Source organism: Lissotriton vulgaris, chromosome 3_1, assembly GCF_964263255.1.
Source record: "Lissotriton vulgaris chromosome 3_1, aLisVul1.2, whole genome shotgun sequence".
Taxonomy (NCBI): Eukaryota; Metazoa; Chordata; class Amphibia; order Caudata; family Salamandridae; genus Lissotriton; species Lissotriton vulgaris.
In genome coordinates this window covers 878,512,683-878,536,087 of record NC_141689.1, presented here as the reverse complement: position 1 = coordinate 878,536,087, position 23,405 = coordinate 878,512,683, and the positions used below count along the sequence as shown (strand labels likewise).

Genomic DNA, 23,405 nt, shown 5'->3' with positions numbered 1-23,405 from the left:
ACCTTATCCAAAAGCCTCTGGGGTAATAACCTTAAATCTCTCATTACCGTAATAAAGGCAAAATTGATCCCGAACTTATCGTATATTGCTTGGTGAAGATGCAAACCTCTTGGAGAAGCTTACAATACTGACCTAAAACAAGTCTTTCAATTGCTGAGGTCGGCCAAGCCTGCGCAAGTCAGACTGATTTTCTCTGGTAAAGCAATCCTCGGCCAGACAAGGGGCCTCCTTAAGGCGCCGTCACAAAACGAGGAATGCTCCTAATGACTCAATGGCGCATTATGTCTGAACTGAAATTAACTTACAAAAAGGAAAAGACGCATCAATCAGCATTTGCAAGACAGTATTGAGAACCTCGACCTTAGTGAACTATGGCAAATGGATACAAGTAAACAAATATTTAAGCAAGCAGTGAACAAATGTATCCGTCAGAAAAGTCGATTGGAGGATAAAATGGCACTAGCCAAGCAAGCACATAGGTGGCTGGTGTTAAACTCCTACAATGCCCAACAGGAACAGCCCTATTTTGAAGTGACATTCTGTGACCATTAAGAGGAATGTATGGTAATGAGATTTGGGGTGCTCCCTTTCCTGGACTTTGTTCCTAAGCGGCAGAAGGAGGGATGCTCAGAGGATAAAGGTGTTGTTTATGTCACCTGACAAAGGAGACATTCTTGCATATCCTTTGCCTCTGCCATAGCCTACTGGGGCATCAGAGGCCACTGTTACGTAAAAAATGTCTAGACTAATGAATAAGAGCCTGCAACTCAGCAGTGGTGGAGTCTTTAAACCACTGAAACATCAAGTTAAATATTTGGCTGGTGCAGGTTCTTCACATTTTTAAAGACCTGATCAGTGTAGAGGACCTCTCCAAACAGGGACCCCCCAGTCTGCTTTAATACAGGAAGGGTTGCAATAGCTTTGCGCAGTTGGGCATAGCAAGCTCCAGAACGATGGGCTACTAGGAGGCATACGAGGCTGGTGAGTGAGAGGAATTTTGTTCTCTGCCCGGTCAGAGGTGGCAAAGATCCATGTGGGCATTCTTATACTCTTTATGCTGGTCGCATTTTATAACTAGTCGCTTTTCTCTTTCTAGTTTAATTACTGCGCTGCTGTGTTTTGATGGGCGAGAGTGATCCCTCTGTGGTTTTAGCATAAGGATCACGTCCTTTGTACATTATCTGCCGCTATGATTGGTTGGATGTGCCCTAACCCGTGTTCTTTTATTATGTTTATGCCTTTGTAAATCAGTAATCTATTTTGGTCGAACACTGTTATAGGCCCCAACAGATACAAGGAGATGAGTGCCAGGAGGAGAAGTGGTTGCACTTAGCACTGTGCTATGAACTACGCACTTTATAGTATAATACCTAGGTAGCAGTGTTCCAGGTTTCTAAATCTGCTGCTATTCCGGGGTGGGTGAGGTATCCATATGAAGCCCTGAATCCTTCAAAGCTTGAGTGTTGTATTTAGGTCACCATACAATGCCTTGAACTTGGTGAGGTCTAAGCGATGCGCCTCTCATTTGCTCCTATGGTCAGTCTGATTTTATATTTGCTTTTTAAGTCTGCGCCTGTATTATGTTTTTATACTCATATATATGGATATCATTATTTAGTTGATTTCATGTTTATGGTTTTTATCAACTAATAAACTAAATATCACACACACTTACGAAATGCAATAAGGTGCCCCAATGTTATCCTACGGAAAAAGTAGGCCTTGCAATAATAAAAAAATATATTTGAGAGTTTGTCGTTGTCAGGACATGTAAAAAATTTAAAGTGCATGTCCAACTTTTAAATAAAACGCACCTTTCAATAGGAGGATTTAGGCCAGGCAAAAAGTTAATTTTGCCATGTAGAAACTGCAATTTAAAACTGCACACACAGTCTGCAATGGCAAGCCCCAGACAAGTTTTAACTGCTACTTAAGTGGGTGGCACAATCAGTGCTGCAGGCCCTATCGTAGCATTTAATTTCCAGGCCTTTGGTACCATTGTAGTACCACTTTACTAGGGACTTACGAGTAAATTAAATGTGTCAATTGAGTGTAAGCCAATTTCACCATGTTTAACCCCTTCCATGCGGCCGCGATTCCCCTGGTGTGCTGTAAACAACACGAACAGGGGTGGGCCTTGACGAACCCCAGCCGTCATCAGCACACGAGCACCGTAGTGCATGACGGCTGGGGTTCGTCATGAGCATGGAAGGGGTTAAAGGAGAGAGCATAAGCCCTTTAGCACTCGTAAGCAGTGGTAAAGTGTGCTGAGTCCTAAGGCCAAAAAAAACAAATTAATTAAAACAGAAGTGAAGGCAAAAAGTTTGGAGAAAACAACCCTAAGGCTGACTGGTCTAACAGATGACTTCCAGCAAAGTTATCATTGTGAAGTGCTTGACCAGGATGTATTGAATCTGAGGCTCATATAGAGACTAGGTTGTAGGGTACCATCTTTTCTAGGAATGAGAACGTACAGGGAGAAAAGGGTTAGACCCCGCTGGTGTGGGAGCACCAGCTCAATGGCACCGTTGCTTAGATGTGCCCGGATTTCCTTTTGCGACTCTCACTGTTGTTACTATGTGATGTCAAGGTGTTCTATTTGGTGGTGAGGAACTCTAAGAAGTACACCTGTTGAAGAACAATAGGGCTTGCTTGTCCGAAGTTATGTCCTATCACAGTGGAAGGAATTAAGTAGACAATTGTTGAGCGATCGTAGAATGAATGACAAGTCATTGCTTAAAGGTTGGTATCCTTCCTGGAGCCACCTTGACTGTATGCCTTGGAAGTGCATATTTTTAAGAAAGTATAGCTGCTGCAGGAATCTGTAAGCTGTGTTGTGGTAGTAGCCTTGGCAACTCCTCTTGTCTACTGTTTACAAAACCCAGTTTTTGGGAGACAGGGTTAACAGTGGCCTATGTCTTTGGGGATGGTGTATCATTTTTGATTTTCTCAAGAATATGGTCTATATGAGATTCGAAGACATGTTGCTCATTGAATGTAACATCGATGAGATACTTTTGGACTTTATGGAGAAACACAGATTTTCTTTTTGCTTTCCCGAACCAACTCTCCTCCAGTGCACTAAAGGCAGGTGTTTGATCAGTCCTCAATATTTTCCTTATCAGTAGGAAGGTCATCAGGAACAGCTTGGGCTTATACTCTCTTCCTGGCCATGCGGACTGCTGAGCCACTACCCTTGATGTATAGAGGGTCATCTGGGACTGGTTTGCACTTTTGCTTTTTACCCTCGGGGAAAGGGGGGGGGGGATCGTACCCACTCGGACTAACAAGTTCCATGAAGCTTCCACAAGCTCATTTTGTCATGCTTTTGAGCACTGGCAAAAATTGCATCAATCTCAGTCTTCAAGAGTTTTTCCACAAGAAGCCATCTTCCTCTTCTAGCACACAAAGTTTGACCTTGTGATAGTCAGCTGGTGGGTTGTGTATGCTGTCATGGTAGGGGGCTGTGGAGGAGTCTGTGTACAGGACTGGCAGCCTGGTACATACTCTTTTTTAGGATGATATTCCTTCTAATATTCCCTCCTAAAAAGTAAGCTTCCTGTTATTTTTGAGTTCTGCCTGTGGTCAGTGTTGACGTAGGCGAGCAAGAATCGTCCCCGAGGACGAGTGGATATAGATCCTGAGCTGCCTCACATCGGGTACCACTGGGAGCTTCATAACTGATGGAAGTTCACTCTGTGCCAAGCTCAGTGTGCAAGTCTTCCTCTGAACTGGTTCAGAGCGGAATTCAGTTCCAAGAGTAGCTATCCTCGGCTGCGATATGGCTTCAGTAAACAAAACGACCAGCACAATAAAAAACTAGAAACTGAAGTATCTTATTTGATTGCAACCCACTGAAGCGCTCACAGCTCGAAATGCATTGGGATACAACGGTTTGAATTTACTGATCTTAAAAATAGTTTTGCTAACAAAGGAAGAGAGCTGTTATATTAAATAATATAAAATAGATTTTTTCCAAATAAAGAAGTGCAATTGTCATAGTCCTGGAGTCCGACGTTCAAGAAAAGATTAAAAGCGAAAATGTTGCATGCACCAGGATATTATATTTAGCTTTGCAGGTGTGCTAATGAGATAACTTAAGCAGTTTCGCTAGCCTCATAAAGTCAGAAAAACGTCATAAATATAAAAATAGGAGACTTCAAGTCAGCTACCTTCTGCCATTGGACTGTTCACCTCTCATTTACATTATTGTTCTGCACACCACAGCATACATCTTGGAACAATGGGTCAGCTCTTGTCCATCACTGGTTGTCTTCACTGCAATGGCACCTTTCATGAACACATGTTGCACACGTGCACATTTGCCACAAAAGAAATTCAGTTCCGTGCCAGGGCTGATAGACCAATACTTTACTCTGCTAATACAGTTTTCTTTCCATTCTTTATACTTTTCTTTAGTTCTTTTTAGTCAGCCTTGTGTGTTTAACCTATGTCTTCAGGTCACAGCAATTAAATGTCAATTCTTCATTTTATTTGCACCAGTAAGTATCATATTTTCCTGTGATGTGCTAAAACAAGGTTTTTATACATCTCCTGATGACACTTTCTCGGAATAGGAGGCATCTGGTATCTTTCTATCAAAATTATACGCAAGTTTTTAATTTTTTTTTAAATGTAAAGTTTTCATCACAAGCATCTGGACACCATGTTTAGTCACGGACATGATGTCTTTTTCTATTGTGGCATCATATACTTGCAATAAAAAAATAAAAATTAACTATCGCTTCAGCTCAATCAGCCCAACTTCTTAAAAGAAAGTTTTATGCGAGGGGGCACAAGGCAGGTTTCAAATCTAGTTTTCTATGCAACAATGTCAATAATAACCAATTGAGATCATATGGATCTGCAAATTCGCCTCAAGGGCATCATCTTAATGCACAAGTTACTACTTGTGAAACGATATATCTGTAAGAGACATTAGTTAGTGATAGATTCCTTACCTTAGAATATCCCCAGGCGTCAGACTGGATCCAGAAACTTTTGCGTAGCAGTACCCTTGCGCGTCGGTAGGCGTCGTCTGCGGCTCCACGTCCGTCGTCGGTGTCGTGGGAGCCGTGATGACGTCGTCGGAGTACTTAGACGCCGCCTCCGCGTGCGGACGTCAGTTCTTAGACACAGCTTTTTCGCGCCAGAAACGCAGGGCTATGCCAAAAACCAACACTGGTGCCATGAAACTAGGGCCCTGAAAGGGGATGACCTTAACCCTAGATATCGGTTCGCAGAACGGGGAGGATGGGTGGGTCGGTAAGGAATCTATCACTAACTAATGTCTCTTACAGATATATCGTTACACAAGTAGTAACTTGTGCCTCTGAAAGAGACGCGTTAGTGATAGATTCCTTACCTTAGAATAGATACCCCAGCAATACCAACCCCGTGGTGGTGGGTCTGCAAAACAATAATCACACCAGAAAGTCCTGGAGGACGGAACGGCAAAAGAAGCCATCCCTCCGGACTTGACTGTCCAGGCAATAATGTCTTGCAAACGTGTGCAGCGAGGCCCACGTAGCCGCCTGGCAAATGTCCTGCAAGGGCACACCTCGGCCCAAAGCAGTTGTAGTCGCTGTGGCTCGAGTGGAATGAGCCCTCAGCCCCACAGGGGGTTCCTTCTTAGCCAAGGAGTAACACGCCTGGATACACAAGATGATCCACCGCGAGATGGTCCGCTTGTGCACCGTTTTCCCTTTCTTATCGCCCACGTAACCAACAAAGAGTTGGTCATCCACCCGGAACTGGCGTGTGCGATCCAGATAGAATGAGAGCGCACGTTTTGGGTCCAGACGGTGGAGCCTCTCTTCCTCTCTCGAGGGATGCGGAGGCGGAAAGAAAGTGGGCAAGGTGATAGATTGCCCAATGTGGCAGGCCGTGACTACCTTGGGTAGGAAGGAAGGCCTTGTCCGTAACACAACCTTGTCCGGATGGACTGAAAGGAAGGGAGGTTTACAAGATAGAGCCTGGAGCTCACTCACTCTCCTGGCAGAGGTGATGGCTACCAGGAAGGCAGTCTTCAAAGTGAGAAGGCGAAGAGGACAGTTGTGAAGTGGCTCAAAGGGAGCGCATATCAGAAACGTTAGAACCAGGTTCAAGTCCCACTGGGGCATCACGAAGGGAACAGGAGGGAACGTATGTGGGATGCCCTTCAGGAATCGGTTAACGATGGGGGACTTGAACAAAGAAGGTTGATCAGGCAGCCTTAGAAAGGCTGAAAGAGCCGAAAGATAGCCCTTGATAGTGCCCAGAGCAAAGCCCTGCTGGGCAAGAGAAAGAAGAAAGAGGAGGACCTCAGAAAGAGGGGCATTGAGGGGATCCACAGCCTTTGCTGTGCACCATGCCACAAATCTGTTCCACCTGCAGGCGTATACCGACTTAGTGGAGGGACGCCTGGCTGCCAGAATGATGTTGCAAACTTTAGGAGGTAAGTCAAAAGGCCTCAACTGTCGCCGCTCAATCTCCAAGCATGGAGGTGGAGACTGGACAGGCTCGGGTGGAGGAACGTCCCCTGCTGCTGCGACAGAAGGTCCTCCTGAAGAGGCAGACGAACCGGGGGATCGACTGACATACTGAGTAGCTCGGATACCAGTACCTTCGTGCCCAGTCCGGAGCCACAAGGATGACTTGTGCCCGGTCGCGCCTGATCTTCTTCAGCACTCTGGGCAGAAGTGGTATAGACGGAAAGGCGTACAACAGACCGCAACTCCACTCGCGACGAAAAGCGTCTTCGAGCGAGTGCCGCCTTGGAAATTCCAACGCGCAGAATTGATGACATTGCGCGTTCTCTTCGGTGGCGAATAGATCTAACCAAGGCTCTCCCCACTGCAGAAAGAGACCTTGCGTCACGTCCGAGTTCAGACGCCATTCGTGATCCATCATGCACCGGCGGCTGAGTTTCTCCGCCCTGGCGTTCAAAGAACCGGCCAGGTGTTGAACCACCAGAGTCACGCCCTAATGTTCCAGCCATTGCCAGAGGCGCAGAGCCTCCTGGCAGAGGGTCCACAACCCCACCCCGCCCTGTTTGTTGCAGTACCACATGGCGGTGGTGTTGTCCGTGAACACCTGCACTACACTCCCCCGGACAGAGGGGAGGAATGCGTTCAGTGCTAGACAAATCGCCCGCAGCTCCAGAAGGTTGATATGGAGCCGGGACTCCGCCGGAGACCAGAGGCCTCTGATCTCCGCCTCTCCCATGTGGCCTCCCCAGCCCTAGAGGGACGCGTCCGTCACAACTACGTGCTCCGGTTGGGGAAGGGAGAGGGATCTGCCGCTGACCCAATCGCGGTCCGTGAGCCAACACTGCAGCTGTCTCGCAGTGCCCTGAGATTAGGACATGGTCGGACAGGTTGCCCTGATGCTGGGCCCACTGAAACTTCAGGTCCCACTGCAGAGCCCGCATCCGCCACCGGGCGTGATGCACCAGAAGGATGCAGGAGGCCATCAGCCCCAGAAGCCGCAGCGTCAACCTGACTGAAACCCGGGATAAAGGCCCGAAGATTGGAATCAGAGCCTGTATATCCCGAACCCGCTGCTCGGGTGGGTAAACCCGGAACTGCGCCAAGTCCAGAACCGCTCCGATGAAAAGGAGCTTCTGAGAGGGACACAGGTGTGACTTCGGCACATTGATGGAGAACCCCAGCTGATGCAGGAGATCCGCCGTAGTCTGGAGGTGGCTGACGACTGTCTGGGGCGAGCCCGCCTTCAACAACCAGTCGTCGAGGTAGGGGAAGACTGAGACCCCTGACCTGCGCAGATGAGCTGCGACCACCGCCATCACCTTCGTGAACACCCGTGGGGCGCTGGTAAGGCCGAAGGGGAGCACGGTAAACTGAAAGTGCTCGTGGCCTACCGTGAACCGCAGGTAACGCCGGTGGGCCGGCAGGACGGGGATGTGGAAATTCGCGTCCTGCAAGTCCAACGCTACCATCCAGTCTCCTGGGTCTAGGGCAGCCAACACCTGAGCCAGAGTCAGCATTTTGAACTTCTCCTTCCGGAGGAAGCCGTTGACATTCCTTAGGTCCAAGATAGGGCGTAGGCCCCCTTTGCCCTTCTTGGGTACCAGACAGTAGTGGGAGTAGCAACCACGTCCTACTTCTGGCCCAGGAACGCGCTCGATGGCTCTCTTGGCCAAGAGGGCCGAAACTTCCTCCTGGAGAAGCCGCAAGTGATCCCCCGAAACGTGGTGGTTTTGCGGTGGCATGGCTTGAGAAGTCTTCTCGAAGGGGAGGGAGTAGCCCCTCCGGACGATCTGCAGCACCCACCTGTCCGAAGTGACAGTGCGCCAGTGAGAGTGGTGATGGCGAACCCTGCCCTCCACTGGCGTCACATGGGCCGAAAAGCACAGACTAGGAGGGTTTAGAGGCAGATGCTGCGGGGGAAGGTGTGGACTGACCTCGCCTCTGTCCCCGACCGCCTCCACAGCGGTTTCCACGGCTGCCACCGCGCTGGATGTTAGTCTGCGGCGAGTGGCTGGCGGCACGTGTGGGGTCGCCCCTTCCTGTGCCACGAAAGGAGCGAAAAGCAGCCGTTTGCTGGCACGGGGCCGAGAGGCCCAAGGACTTGGCCGTAGCCCTGGAGTCCTTAAAGCGCTCAAGCGCGTGGTCTGCCTTGTCGCCGAAAAGGCGACGGCCATCGAATGGCATGTCCATCAGTGTGTTCTGGACGTCTGCTGAAAAATTGGCGGATCTCAGCCAGGCGTGGCGTCTCACCGCCACCCTCGTTGCCATCGCTCTGCCCAGCGAGTCGGTGGTATCCAGTCCACACCGGATAGAATACTTAGCTGCATCCCGGCCCTCCACAAGGGCTTGGCCGAGTTTGGCCCTTACCTCCAACGGACACTCTGGCACCACTTCCGCCACCGTCTCCCACAGAGAGTGGGTGTAGCGGCCCAAGAGGCATGCGGTGTTGGAAGACCGCAGTCCCAAACTAAGGAGAACATTTTCTTACCAAAATTCTCATACCTCTTGGATTCCCTGTCCGGCGGAGCCGACGGGAATGCGGTCTGGGAATTTGAGGCCTGGATGACCAGACTCTCAGGGGTGGGGTGGGAGGACAGGAAACATGGGTCGTCCGGGGCCGGGCGGTGGTGTCTGGCCACGTTCCTATCTACGGGCGAACCCGTAGCAGGCTTGGACCAGGTGCCCAAAAGAACATCGGTCAAGGCCTCATTAAAGGGCAGCAGAGGCTCGGCCGAGCATGACTGCGGTTTAAGGACCTCAGTGAAGAGGTTAGTCCTTACGGCCGCGACGGGGAGCTCAAGGGCCAAGGCATTGGCAGCCGTCGTCAACACCACGCTATAGGTTGCCCCCTCCTCCGAAGCCACGGTAGGAGGGGAGACAAAACCAGTGTCTGGAGAGGTGTCCAGGCCACTGGCCTCCTCAAGGTCTCCTGCCCAGTCCGCTTGAGACTGACACTCCCTGGTCAGAGGGTCCTCAGACCCTTCCCAATCCTCCTCCTCATCCATCTCCTGAAACTCAGGGGTGTAATCCAATGGGGCCGGTTCGTAGAAGTGGAAATCTCCAAACGGCGTCGGATGCGGCGCCGCTCCGACGTCGGAACCGGAATAAAGGAGGAATCGGGGGCGGAGCCGCCCGAAGACGGCGCCGGAGGCGACACCTGACGGACCGACGCCGGGGGGGTCGTAAGGTCCACCGGTGATGATCCAGAGCCCGAGGAAGGTCCAGCGGTGTCCCGCGGCACCGGGCCCGAAGGCGCCGGCGGCGCCGGGGGCCGCTAGACCTTGCGGCGCCGGGCGTGTCGGGACCCTGGGGCCCTGCGGCGCCGGGGCCGAAGCACCCAACAGCGTCGGAGGCGAAGCCCCCGACCCGCTAGGGCCCCCAGACGAGTCCGCTGGGCCCGTAGGCGCCGCGGAGCCCGTCGGAGGAGAAAGGGACCTCATGGCCATGAGTAAGCGCTCAATCTCCTCCGGCGTCGCGTTCAGCCCAGGGACTGGAGGGTGTGGGGCAGGCCGCGACGCCCGCGACTCCAGAGGAGCCGCGTGGGCGATGTAGCCCGAACCCCCGGCCGCATCGCGCGAGCGTCAGGGGGAGTCAGAAGAGCGATGACGCCTCTTCGACTTCTTGTGCTTCTTACCTGTCAACGATTTCGACCCGGAGGAGTGGTGCCGACTCCCGGAGCTCTGGTGGCTCCGTCCCCGCGACCTGTCCCTCGACCTCCTGTGGGACCGGGACCTCCTGTGGGACCGGGACCTCACGCGGCGCGGGCCCGACTGCCGGAGTTCGAGTCGCCTGCGGGACCGCTCCCGTCTGGCTTTCGAAGATAGGGCCCGACAGTTAGAGCAGGCCTTTTCGTCGTGGTCGACGCCTAGACAGGTCAAACACAGGTGGTGAGGGTCCGTGACCACCGACATCGTGCGGTCGCACTCCCACAGTGTTTAAATCCGGGCATCCCTAAGGCACCGATCGGAGTCGTAAGACTTCGAGGGATGATCAAAAAGATAGTAAAAAATTGACTGGGTAACTGCTCTTTCCAGATCTGCGCTGGCTGGCGCGGAAAAAAAGAACTGACGTCAGCACGCGGAGGCGGCGTCTAAGTACTCCGACGACGTCATCACGGCGCCCACGACGCCCACGACGGACGCGGAGCCGCAGACGACGCCTACAGACGAGCAAGGGTACTGCTACGCAAACGTTTCCGAATCCAGTCTGACGCCTGGGGATATTCTAAGGTAAGGAATCTATCACTAACGTGTCTCTTTCAGATATTTCTTGTTGCAAAGTGACGTAAACCAAACCAAGTGCAAGCATAAAAAAAGTAAGGTGTAACTCTGCATGTATTTGAAACGATGTTATCAATCATGATCAGATAATGCACAGCTGAGCCATAAAGTGCCCCTGCTGTACATAAGAAAGGATATTGCAAGTCACCAAAGAGTTACGTGATCACACTGAGGGACAAGGCTGAATGCCAAGCTCTTTTACAGGGTTATGGAACTCCGAGATGACAACTGCTCTTGATTACAAATTGGACAGAAGCATCCATTGTTACTATATAGGCCAGTGTGTGCATTAAAAAACAAAATATAAAAAAAAAGCTGGCACAAAATATTATCCAGTCGATTGTGGGTTAAGTAACTGATGTAGTGTGCGGGACCTGCATCAAGAGCAAGAGAAAATGCATGGTATGCGGTTGTTGATGATACGATTCAGGCTGAACATTACACTTTACATATGAAAAGGAACATATTTCTTATACGGATTTTTCTCACACACCCAAAAATTCTTTAATCAAAAAAGAATTACTAAAAAGAAGACTTATTATGCATGAATGTAATAAATTATAAGGAGTGTGCACTCACCTTTCCCCAGTATCTGAAGGCAATCACCAAAGGAATGAGTTTTGGCTCTAATCTTCCTAGGGCGGCTAAATAGTTTGAGGTAAGGCACGCACTGTCATTTCCTGCGCTCACTTTACAGACAAGACCACTAAAAAAAAACGTAACATGTGACATTTTACATGACAACCTATAGCTCAGAATATATAGATTACAATTACACTTAAAATATTGCGTGTGTGTATTACCTAGTGGTGGTCACCAAAAAGTGTTTTTGTGTTGCTAATAACTTTGGCCCCATTTGACGAATCTCTACGAAACTTTCCAAAAAGGTGCTACTTTTCGAGTAGTTTGTGCATGTAATGTTTCAGGGTGATCTGTCAAGCAGGGGCTGAGAAAAAAAAGGAGTGTCCCAAAACACAAAATTCCTATGCATTTCCCATAGACTTCTTTAAGATGGGCTACAGCAAAAACTGCTGAACGGAATTACACCAACTTTTGCAGGAAGCTATATGTTGGTAAGCAGATTGCACTTTTCGTGATTTGGTGTAAAGCTGTTCAACAGTTTTTGAGAAATGAAGTGTAAAAAATTATTGAATATTTTGGCAGTTGGGCTCGAGAGAGTCTTGCAGGTGTCAAGCAAGATCATAAAATCAAAATTGGAGCCCTGCGATTGGTAGAGAGGCTAGTTTTTTGCAGGAGCCTCTTTTTTGCAGGGGAGCAAGAGGATTCCGTGAGTCCTGCAAGAGCAAGTTCTCGGATTGGCTAGTGGTTGGATTTTTTGACTGAAATGGCCACCGTTGCTTTTTACTGTGAAAAATTGCAGGTGTTGTGGAAATTAAGTAAACAAGCTATATGAGGGGGCAGCAGAAATGCATGCTGTCCCACTAGATTTAGAGAGGAGGTCTCGAAGGGATAACTACTGTAATCAAACAAATGTATATGGTTTACAAAAATAATTACATTCTTGCAGGACTCTCGTGGGATTGTGAATCACAAAAAAAAGTAGGTGAGTTCTCAATACAGAATAATAGATTCACATGCTTGAATCTTCCCATTTGTCATGGTGGGAGTCCCATTCAAGCATGTAAATCTATAAAAGATACAATACTAGAGAAGTTGCAAACATCCGGGACCAACACTTTTTTTTGCAAAAGTACATAGAGCATGCACATGCTACGATTATTACAAACACATATATATATATATATATATATATATATATATATATATTTATATATTCTATCCACAAAAGTTGCCCTTAAGGAATTGCCGCACTCGGAGGGGTAACACACAAACGGCCACAGGTAGCAGGGTTGACAGCATGCCTCAAGCTTTCCAATTAAGCCATACGCGTTTCGAGCATAGGTTGTTGCTCTTGTACACTGGCAAAGATGACGGAAGAAGCAGGCAGTATGCAAACATCACATTTATTCATTGGTAAGTCCCGCCCCAATGGGCGTCGTGAATACAGGCATGATGGTTATGGTAGTCTTTGTATGCCGGAGCTGCCCCGCCGCTGTCGGGCGGATCCCGAGAGCCGTGATTTATTGACTCTTGCTGATACAGAGGGGGCCTCAGCCACAGGCATATATTGGCGCTGTGGACAGTGGTGCAAACATCGCTCCTCACCTAACCAGGACAGTTACATTTGAATGATGAAAGGCAGCAGCATACTTGTTTTGACGAAACTGGGAGTCACGGCATTATTTTGGGACTACTGCTACCAGAATGCCTGCAAGACGCCCACATGGGCGTGACTCGCTATTCCAATAAATTAATTGGTTTCAATGAGCCTGCTTCTTCCGTCATTGTTAGCCAGTGAACAAGAGCGGCTAATTTGCTCGAAACGCGTATGGCATGAATGAAGAGCTGTGGGGCATGCTGTGAACGGAGCTACCTGTGGCGATTTGTGCTGTAACCCCTCTGTGTGTGGCGGCTCCTTAAGGGCAACCTTGTGGACAGAATTTTGAGCGGCTGGCTCGGTCGCGGAGCTGCCCCGCCGCTGTCGGGCGGATCCCGAGAGCCGTGATTTATGGACTCTTGCTGATACAGAGGGGGCCTCAGTCACAGGCATATATTGGCGCTGTGGACAGTGGTGCAAACAGCGCTCCTCACCTAACCAGGACAGTTACATTTGAATGATGAAAGGCCGCAGCATACTTGTTTTGAAGAAACTGGGAGTCACTGCATTATTTTTGGACTACTGCTACCAGAATGCCTGCAAGACGCCCACATGAGCGTGACTCGCTATTCCAATAAATTAATTGGTTTCAATGAGCCTGCTTCTTGCGTCATTGTTAGCCAGTGAACAAGAGCGGCTAATTCGCTCGAAACGCGTATGGCATGAATGAAGAGCTGTGGGGCATGCTGTGAACGGAGCTACCTGTGGCGATTTGTGCTGTAACCCCTCTGTGTGTAGCGGCTCCTTAAGGGCAACCTTGTGGACAAAAAAAAAAAAATATATATATATATATATATATATATATATATATATATATATATATATATATATATATATATATATATATATATATATATACACACACACACATATATATACACATACTACTGGTGGCTGGCAGTAAGGTAGTTCTAGTTAGGATCATGTTTCCAAATAAAAAACATTTTTTGACTTGCCTATATCTTCGGACCATTTGACGAACCTTCACAAAAATTTCCTTAAAAAAAAATGTCATAAAGAGTCTTGTTGTGCATGGAAATTTTTGGGGTGATTGCACCGGGGGCCGTAAAAAAAGGAGGGGGTGAGGGGTTAAAAAAAAAAAAAGTGTTTTCTACCATTTTTTTTTTTTTTTTTTTTGGAAAACCTTTATTTATCAAATGCACAATACACAGCGTCTGCCTACAACCCATTCGGGCCGGCCGCTATGACAAGAAAGCAAATATCCACCACATTACATTGCGGAAAAGGCCGTTTATCGCTCCATTACGGTGTAGTGGCATAAAACATCATATGAAGGATACTGAAGGTTCAATTTTGTATTTTTGTCGAAGTCAAACAAACAACAAAAACAAATACATGGTAAAGCAATGGCAAGTTCACGGGAGGGGAGGAAAAGCGGGAAATCTGTATATAAGAATGGAAGTAGATCTACTAGGGGAGGAAAACAATGAAAGGAGTGTTAAGAATGGACTCTGATTAAGGGAACGTCAATTATGGGGAGGAGGGAATGGTGTCAGTGTAATCAAGTGGCGGGGTACAAATGTCACCACGGTATTCATTCCATTGCGCCCAGATTTTACCCCATTTCTTAGGACGACCCCGAGCCTCATAAACCGTTTTCTCCCGAAACATGCACCAATCCATGTTATTTTTCCAGGCACTAAGTCCAGGCGGTCTGTGGGAGCCCCAAAGCTGCGCTATGTCCCTCTTGGCAACCATGTTGCCCAGGGTGATCCAAAAGGTCTGAGCGGCCGTACAATCCGTAGGCTCCCATACATTAAGCAGGCAGCGCCTCACCTCAGGAAGGAGGGGGACCCCAGTAACACGCCCCATCACATCATGGATCCAAGACCAGTAAGCAGAAATAACCGGGCATTCCCACAAAATATGAAGAAAAGTACCATTCACACCAGAGCCACGCCTACACAATCCATCAGTTGCGAGCCCCATTCGTAACAGACGCATACCAGCCACTTAGACTCGATGGAGGATCTTCAATTGCACAAAACGGAGCCGAGCCGGAATAGCCACCTCCTTAGGGGAGGAAATCGCCATTTGCCAGTCTTCGTCATCCAATTCGAGACCATCTGCTACCCAGGAGGCCCGAAGCTTCACCAGAAGGTCAGCCCTAGTGTTAATGAGTTTTTTATAAATGAAGGAAATCGTACTATCCAGGACATGGCCGTCGAGAATACGATCTTCCAGCGGGGACAACTGGGGGATTTCCATCCCGGGGGGAAAAGCAGAAAGCAGGGCGTGTCGCACCTGAAGGTAGCGAAAACACTCCTTGTCATTCAGTTGATACTCTACCTTCAGGGCCTCAAAGGATTTTACCGTTCCTCTGGCCCAAAGATCCTCCACCTTGCTGATACCAATCATATCCCATCTATCAAACCCTTTCGTCCGCCACAGGTTACCCAGCCGTTCAGAATCTTACAGCGGGGTCATACGCGTCAATCTATCGCCCCAACCTGTGGCCACAGTCGCATCCTTCCAGGCACGTACGGCACACTTCGTGGGACCAGTTAAGAGCCGGAGTGGTGACTTCGAATATAAGGCTCTATTGAAGTTGCCGCCCGGCAACAGGAGTTTATCCATAGCGAAAGCGGGAGCGGGTCCTGGAGAGTACGTCACATGGTTAATTGCACTCAATTGTGAGGCCCAGTAATAACGTCTGATATCAGGCAGAGCGATACCGCCATCGTACCAGGGGAGCGTGAGTTTTGATAGGGAGATACGGGCTCGTCCGTCCCAAATCAACTGCCTCTGAAGGCCTTCAACCTCACGGAAATAGCGAGCGGGAACAGGATCGAAAAAGTTCTGTAAGGCATACAAAAACCGGGGGAGGGACATCATTTTAACAAGCATTTACAATGCAATGGTTTTGCCTTTGTTAAAGTTAGAGCTATTGGCATTGCTCTTGACATTATTTTTATTTATGTTTTTTTTAACATAAATAAATGGCATTGTCATTTACAATGCCAATAGCTTAATCTCTCGCAAATGCCACACACAAACACCCACAGAGAGCCCCCCCACACACACACACAGCGCCCCCCCACACAACCACACAGCGCCCTCCACACATACACCCACACAGAGCCCCCCCCCCCACACAGAGCAGAAGTATGCTACATTTAATGCGAGTCACAGGGCTTTAGATCTCATCCACATAATGTGGAGCACTACAAAAGATGGAGATGGAATCACAAAGGAAAATTGCAATTAAAAACGGAGAACCTTCTTCCTGGGGCCTGTGGGACAGAAGGCTTGGTGACAGGGTTTTTTTTTTAATAAAGAGTTCTGATCCCATGATTCAAAGTCTCAAACTCTCCCAAAATGTCATACAAATTTAAAAAGCCAACGAAGGACTTACAACTAATAATACCCATGCACGATGGGTATGTTCTTACTGGCAAAGTAGGGCAACTTAAATACAGTTACTTGAATAACTTCAATCTCCAGACAGAGCATCAACTTCAGCCGTTTCCTCTGAATCACAGATTTGCCAGATACATTTTATGAAGGTGATCAATGGATTAATAAAAAGTCTCCGGTTAAGGAGAGGATTAAGTTTAAGACCCTTTGCTATGCCCATTGCATCGCTCAGGACAAAGGTCCTGAATACTTAAAAAATCTCCTTACTATACACCGTCCAACCCGGAACCTAAGATCATCTGGCATGATGCTATTCAAACTTCCCCGAATCATCAGGGCCAAAATGGGAGGAAGATCCTTTAGGTATTTAGCTTCTAAATACTGGAATGCGCTCCCGCTCCACTTGCAGATGGAGCCATCTGAACTGATATTTTGTGCAAAACTGTAAACTTACTTGTTCCCCAACATGTAAACCTCCCCCGAGACTCTTTTTCTACAGCTCCTCCGGATCTCTGTATTGTATTAGCAGTTAGCGCGGGGACACACAGTTCTGTGCAGCCAGGCGCTTTATAAATGTATTATTATTATTATTATTATTATGTGAGGGACTAATTGTTGGAGAATTTCCACACAGTTATTGTAGAGCATAAGTCTCTTCTCCAGTGTCCAAATTTCGACTTGGGTAGTTGCTTCAGAACAGCACTAAAGCAAGTGCTTCTTCTTCCTACACATCACTATTAGCCAACTTAAAAGCGCCCCCTTACAAGTGGGTAGGCAATCTGCATGGATCCTCCTCACTCCTGAGTAGACATGTAATTGTCAGGAAGCCGAAGGGTTAGTTAAGGGAGTAAAACAGTATTACCTCAAATCACACGACAATGGGGAACAAGAAGCAGAAATCTGAGTTTGCATTGATTTCAGCATATTATTCCAGATTTTCAATTAGAATTTTACAAAGACTGTGTACCTGCTATCAAACACACCCCATCCATGGTGTTTCTGTGGGACTTGTAATCCAAACGGGCCAGGTAACTGCAGTTACTGGACTCATCAAATGGGATTGTAAGGCCCTTGTAATGACTGCCCTAATGGAATTGTTACCTCTGTCCCTTCATATGAAGGTGGCTAAGTTACTTATTGTTCTCGGTGTCCACCACTTTACCTTAAACAGATATTTGGAGGTGGGTTGTTTGCCTCGGTTTTTTGTGCATGCAACACATCCAGCTCGTTTTACCATTAGATCAAGTTTCTGAAATACTTCAGGATCAATGCACAGACCACACAGGCTCGCGGTTGATAGGTTGATCTTACTGCCCTATGGGTGGCCAGGCAATGGAAGCAATCATTTTTCGCAATGTTGTTTTGAGTACCTAACAAAGATCAAGGACTATGGGGTGCCCTACTTATGGTGACTAGCATATTTTTCTATCCCAATGAACCACTCTTGAAATCCCCATCAACTGATCCCCACATTCTTCATAAAACATATGAAATATTGTATACACCACTGTAAATACTACCACGCTGACAATAATATTTGTTATCACATGGTTGGTGGCAGACTGCAGTGTGTTTTTTGTTTTGCATTTCCGTTTTGTCACTGACTGCATACTGACTAACTAGTAACAGACAGCTTTTTCTCCAAGCACACGGTCACTATCTATGATAGACAAACATCTAATAGAGAGTACGTTTTGGCTATAAGTAGGCACAAAATTTAGCATATTGTTCAATGACTGTGTGCTTTTATTGATAATTAAATCAGACCGTGCTTTGGCACATAATGTGACGGCACCCTGATTTAGATATGTTTGCTTACCAGATTTCTGACCTAGTCCCCAAGGGTAGGCCCTACCTTGATCATTACATTGCAGGTGCTGCGAGAGAGCGTCAAATTGATTGAGAAAACTACTCCATATTCTTTTGATTAACTCAAACCACAAATCACAATATATTAAATACAATCACAGGAAAATGTAGAAGATGGTTAAATCTGATGACTAGACGAGGAGCCCCACTGCAGAGCTATACAACAAGGTAATAATAGTCAAAACATATAGCAATAGAGAGTGTAGAACAGTTCACCTTAATATATAGTGAGGGCAGGCAAAAAAGAATGATTTCCAATGCATCTTTGCTAAATTTCATGTTTTAATGTTTGCAAGGCATGGCAACTTCATGAACTTTTAACCCACAAATAGTGGAGAAGACTTCTGCAAACAAGACCTGGCCCCACAAAATAGTCTAACTTATGAATAAGTGTCTCTTCATTCACAGGTGAAGTTAAGCACCCAATAAGTCATCACAAGTGCACTGTCAACCATCTATGTATTCATCCATCCACGTATTCATTCTTGCATTCACCCACTTACCCAGCCACAAAAAATATATAAGTCAACAAGCATACACAACAACAATAACTAAAAGAGTAAAAGAGCAAAAAAAAGGAAAGATGCCACTGCCTGAGAGCGGCATACATAGGCTTGCAATACAAAAACAAGCATTGGTATAGCCAATAGGTCTCACCTTTGGGACATTATAAGTATTTAGCCATGCAACAGTTGGTGTTGCACCAAGGATATTATGCAGCATAATTAAATACTTATAAGGTCCCAAAGGCGAGACCTATTGGCTATGCCAATGCTGGTTATATAGCGCCACTTGTCAATGAAATGATTCAGTTCAGCCCTGCTCCAGCTTACCATTTCTATGCTTAGCTCCTCATCAAATAAACTAAAATGACAACAGAAGGTGAGAACGGGAAGGGCCTAAGCGGCACAAAGAAAACAGCGCCTCGAGCGGGCAGGCGCAGGTCAGGCGCGGACCAGGAGCTTTGCGGATTAGTATTTCACCCACACCTATCACTTTATCCATCTACTATACATTTACAGTCACAACCCCGGGCAAGGGTATGGCGATGGGTGTTGATGAATGATGATCCACACTATACAGGAAGTTGACAACGAGGCAGCTGCAAAGCAAAGGAGGCCAGGCAGGTGCCTCATCTCAGAGAGGTAAAGACAATTAGGCATTTGGGGGAAACTGGAGCATACGAGGCGTGAATGTTTGGGATACTTGTTAGGGGGGGGGGTGGGAGGGCTCCCCTCCCAAAAAAATCAATGGTATTAAAATTCCTCAAGGGTACCTACCCCACGGGAATTGGGGATGCGAATACAGAGACAAGAGTTCGCATCTCACAGACCACTAGGAGAAAAGACGCGGGTGGGGAGTTAAAGCCCCTAAATACAGACTCCGTAGAACCAGCACATATTGCACATGACTTCCCTTTCACTAGCTGAATGCTCCAACATATAACCTGGGTTCACCACGGGGGGCATACAGCATCCCTTATTACAGCCTCACAACAGCTGGACTCCACCATGTGAGCGTTGCCGCAGCATTAGCCTCAAGTGTTTGTAAAGAAAATACAGCGCCTTGCCTTGGAGTGCTCGTGCACCACTCTGTATCCACGGCAATCTCCCATGCTTTGGTATTCCCAACTCAGAGCACTCTAGGGGCCTGGGTGTTTTGGCGCTTTAGAAAAACCCAAAAGAAAATCTGCAACATCCATACATGTAAGAGAGTGAGGCTACAGTCAGGGAGCGCTTGATCCAGACCAAGGGTAAGGAAATAACCCAAAAACGCTCTATGGACCGCCACAGGCCACCTTACCATCTGCAATATACATATGACCACTTTTGTGCAAAGAGAGCTATATATCCAGGCCGCCTCACATAAGAACATAAACATAAAGTCCAGGACAAAGTCCCTGCACTAGTACACCAACAGCAGTGCCTAAATAAAACCACTTGTCAGTGCACCAAAGCAAAGAGCGCTATATCCGGGCAACACTTACAAAGCCATAACCCTGGGACTTGCCAATCTGACAGTCGGTAATGACTACGGCCTCCTCGATGTCCCCGAACACCTCGAAGTACTTCCTGAGTGAGGCTTCGGTAGTGTGGTAGGGGAGGCCGCCAACAAAGAACTTGGCCAGGTGGTATCCTTCTGCAGCGTGTGCATGGCGGAGGGGAGACTGTGCATTGGCAGGCTCTGGAGCAGCATGAGACAGGGACTGTGGGCACCCGTGGGCGGCAGCGCTGTGTGGGGGAAGATGAAATCCGAACGAGCAGAGCAGAAAGTGGGAGCAGGGAGCATGCATGCCCTAAACCGCCGAGACTCACCTGCACCTTGCGACGGCACTTCTCCGGTCTCCCTCTTCGGCTTGGGAGACCGGCAACGTCGACGGCGGCGGTTCCCTCCAGGCCACGGGAGCCCCGCGGGCGCCGCCATACTGCTTGCCGTCTTCCTTCTTGTTGCGGGGGCGGGCACTTCCGGCCGGCCGCGCTAGGATTGGCCGGCCGGCCAGTCACGGGGCGGGAAACGGGGGAAAAGAGACGCAGTAGTGCCGGCAATGCCGGACCAGACACGGGGGCGTTCCCGGCGTCCCGTGACGTCGGCAAAAGCCAAAGAATGTCGGGAACGCCCCCGTGTCTGGTCCGGCATTGACGGACAGGCCCCTCGTCCAATGGCAAGGCTCCGTTTACGGAGCCAGCCAATCAAGGACGAGGGCCGAACAAAAGCCACACTACAGTTCTCAACAGGATTTCGCCTGCGCGGAAAAGCTGCGCAGAGCGCAGCTTCCGCTAGGCAAAACCTAAAAAGTGCCGCTCGTCCCAATGGAGACAAGGGCAAATCACGCCACCTTCGTACATCTTGCTTAAGGCGACGAAGAGGAGCATAAAGATTGCGATCGTATCGCACTGAGGAGGCCATGGAAATGAAAATTCCCAAATATTTAAAGCCATCCTCAGCCACCTGGATCGGGAACCTACGAGGTAGCGGAGGCAACACCCCCGCTATAACATAGACACACGACTTGGTCCAGTTAATAACAAGCCCGGAGTTCTTACCAAACGAGGTGAGAACATCGAAGAGCACGTTTACAGACTTCTGAGGTGAGGTGAAATAGAGAAGGATATCGTCAGCGTAGAGCGAGAAGCGATCCTCCAGGTCTGGTGTCCACCGGATCCCTTTAAATCGAAGGCTCCCAGCGAAGCCACGCTGCAAGGAGTTCCAATGCCAATGCGAAGAGGAGTGGGGAGAGCGGGCAACCCTGGCGGGTGCCACGTCCCAATGGAAATGAATCAGAGCCTCTGCCGTTCACCACGACTTGGGCTAGCGGTTGTTCATATAGGAGTCTCACCCATGCAATGAAGCTAGGACCAAAACCAAACTTGGAAAGGGCCGCCCACAAATATGGCCATTCAATAGTATCGAAGGCCATTGTAGCATCCAGGGAGGCCACTACTGCAGGCTCAGTGAGAGCCGCAGCTCTCGCGAGAACGCTATGGAGTCTACGGAGATTAAGGGCTGTGTTTCGATGGGGAATGAAACCGGACTGATCCGGATTGATCAAGTCGCAGATCACAGACAATAGACGATTAGCCAGGACTTTGGCGAGAATTTTAGGCTCGGCGTTGAGCAACGAGATGGGGCGATAAGAGGTGCATCGGTCACGAGGCTTGCCATCCTTGTAGATGACCACTATAGTAGCCAAGCGCTGTTCGGATGGAAGGACGCCCGTTTTCTACCATTGTTAATTCCCATAAGAACTTTGAACATGACTATAGCCCAAACCGCTGAATGGAATTTCACCAAATTTTGCAGGAAGGTAGATTTTGATTTACAGAGCACACTTTCCGTTATCGGGTGTAAATCCGTTCAGTAGCTTTTAAGAAATTTAAAGAAATCCGGTTTATCAGCGCTCAGGGCTAATTCGTAACATTTTCACGATTAATCACGAATGCAAGTACCAAGAGGAACGTCATCATTGGCTGACCGCAACCTGAGCACAGAGTTGCAGCCGCCATTTTACCTAATCACAACAGTCTCTCTGGCTGATTTCCAATGGCAACATGAAGCATAAGAGGTCAGGTTGTATGTGCCCTGAACTAATAAGAGGAATATAGGGGTGTTTGAGGAACCTCTTATGAGTAACATATGTCGAATACAAGTTTTGTTTTCCCCCCACTCATGATATTTGTGAATTAGTTGCGACCATCAGCGCGGCCCCTGTGTAACGTTGTGACAAATTCGTGAACACAAGTCACAACGATGTTGCAAATATCACTGTAAAATTAAAAAATATGTTTATAAACCCACCGTCAGTCTCACTTGCACACTTACCCACCCAATTACAGACCCACTGTGAGACTCAACCACCCACTCACAAAACCACTCAGGCACTCATGTACCGACACACGCACCAACGCACAAGACCACTCAGGCACCCATGCACCCACTCAGAGATTGACACACCCAATTACAGACCCATTTAGAGGCTCACTCACCCACTCAGGCACCCACTCACAGACCCATTCAGACACTAGTGCACTCACTCACTGTCCCAGTGAGTGGCTCATGCAGCCATTCGGAGTGATTCAGACATTTGTGCACTCACTCACCAACTCAGAGGCTTATACATTCTCACTCACAGAATCATTCAGACACTCGTGCAACCACTAACAGCCCCACTCTGGCACTCTTACACCCACTCAGAGACCCACTGACATGCTCATGCACCCAGTCAAAGAGCCCACTCTAACATTCATACACGCTGTCACAGACACATTCAAAGGCACACATGTTTTTATAGAGTATTTAGATAGCAATTCAGTGAAAAATCAAAGGTTACATGGATGTTAATGTTAGGAAATAGAATTTAAAAAAACCTTAGCAATTCACTAATAAAAAAAAAAAAGGTTACAGATGTTATACTTAGGCTCAGATTTCATTCGTACAAAACCACAGAAATTCAATTGTTATAATTACCGGAGCTAACTATAACGTACGCCCCCGTAATGCACTGCGTATGACCTCACATTTTACATCACTCATGAAATGGTCAGTGACCTCACTGATGACATCTCAAATGACATCACTAATGACATCACTGATGACCTCATCCAGTGAGTGTGTTTTCTAAGAGTTTATGAGTGCATATATACAAAAGTTTAATTATGTTAGGCGTGCTAC

The 23,405-nt window shown here is 48.0% G+C and overlaps 1 protein-coding gene across 1 annotated transcript in view; it reads right to left on the bottom strand.

The window, feature by feature from the left end:
* Positions 1-23,405, bottom strand: part of TUT7 (terminal uridylyl transferase 7) — a 1,558,036-nt gene that overhangs the window by 1,207,164 nt on the left and 327,467 nt on the right. Inside the window, exon 8 of the mRNA XM_086961199.1 lies at positions 11,330-11,456. Within this exon, the coding sequence (XP_086817325.1) occupies positions 11,330-11,456 (127 nt within the window). The remainder of the gene's footprint in view (positions 1-11,329; positions 11,457-23,405) is intronic.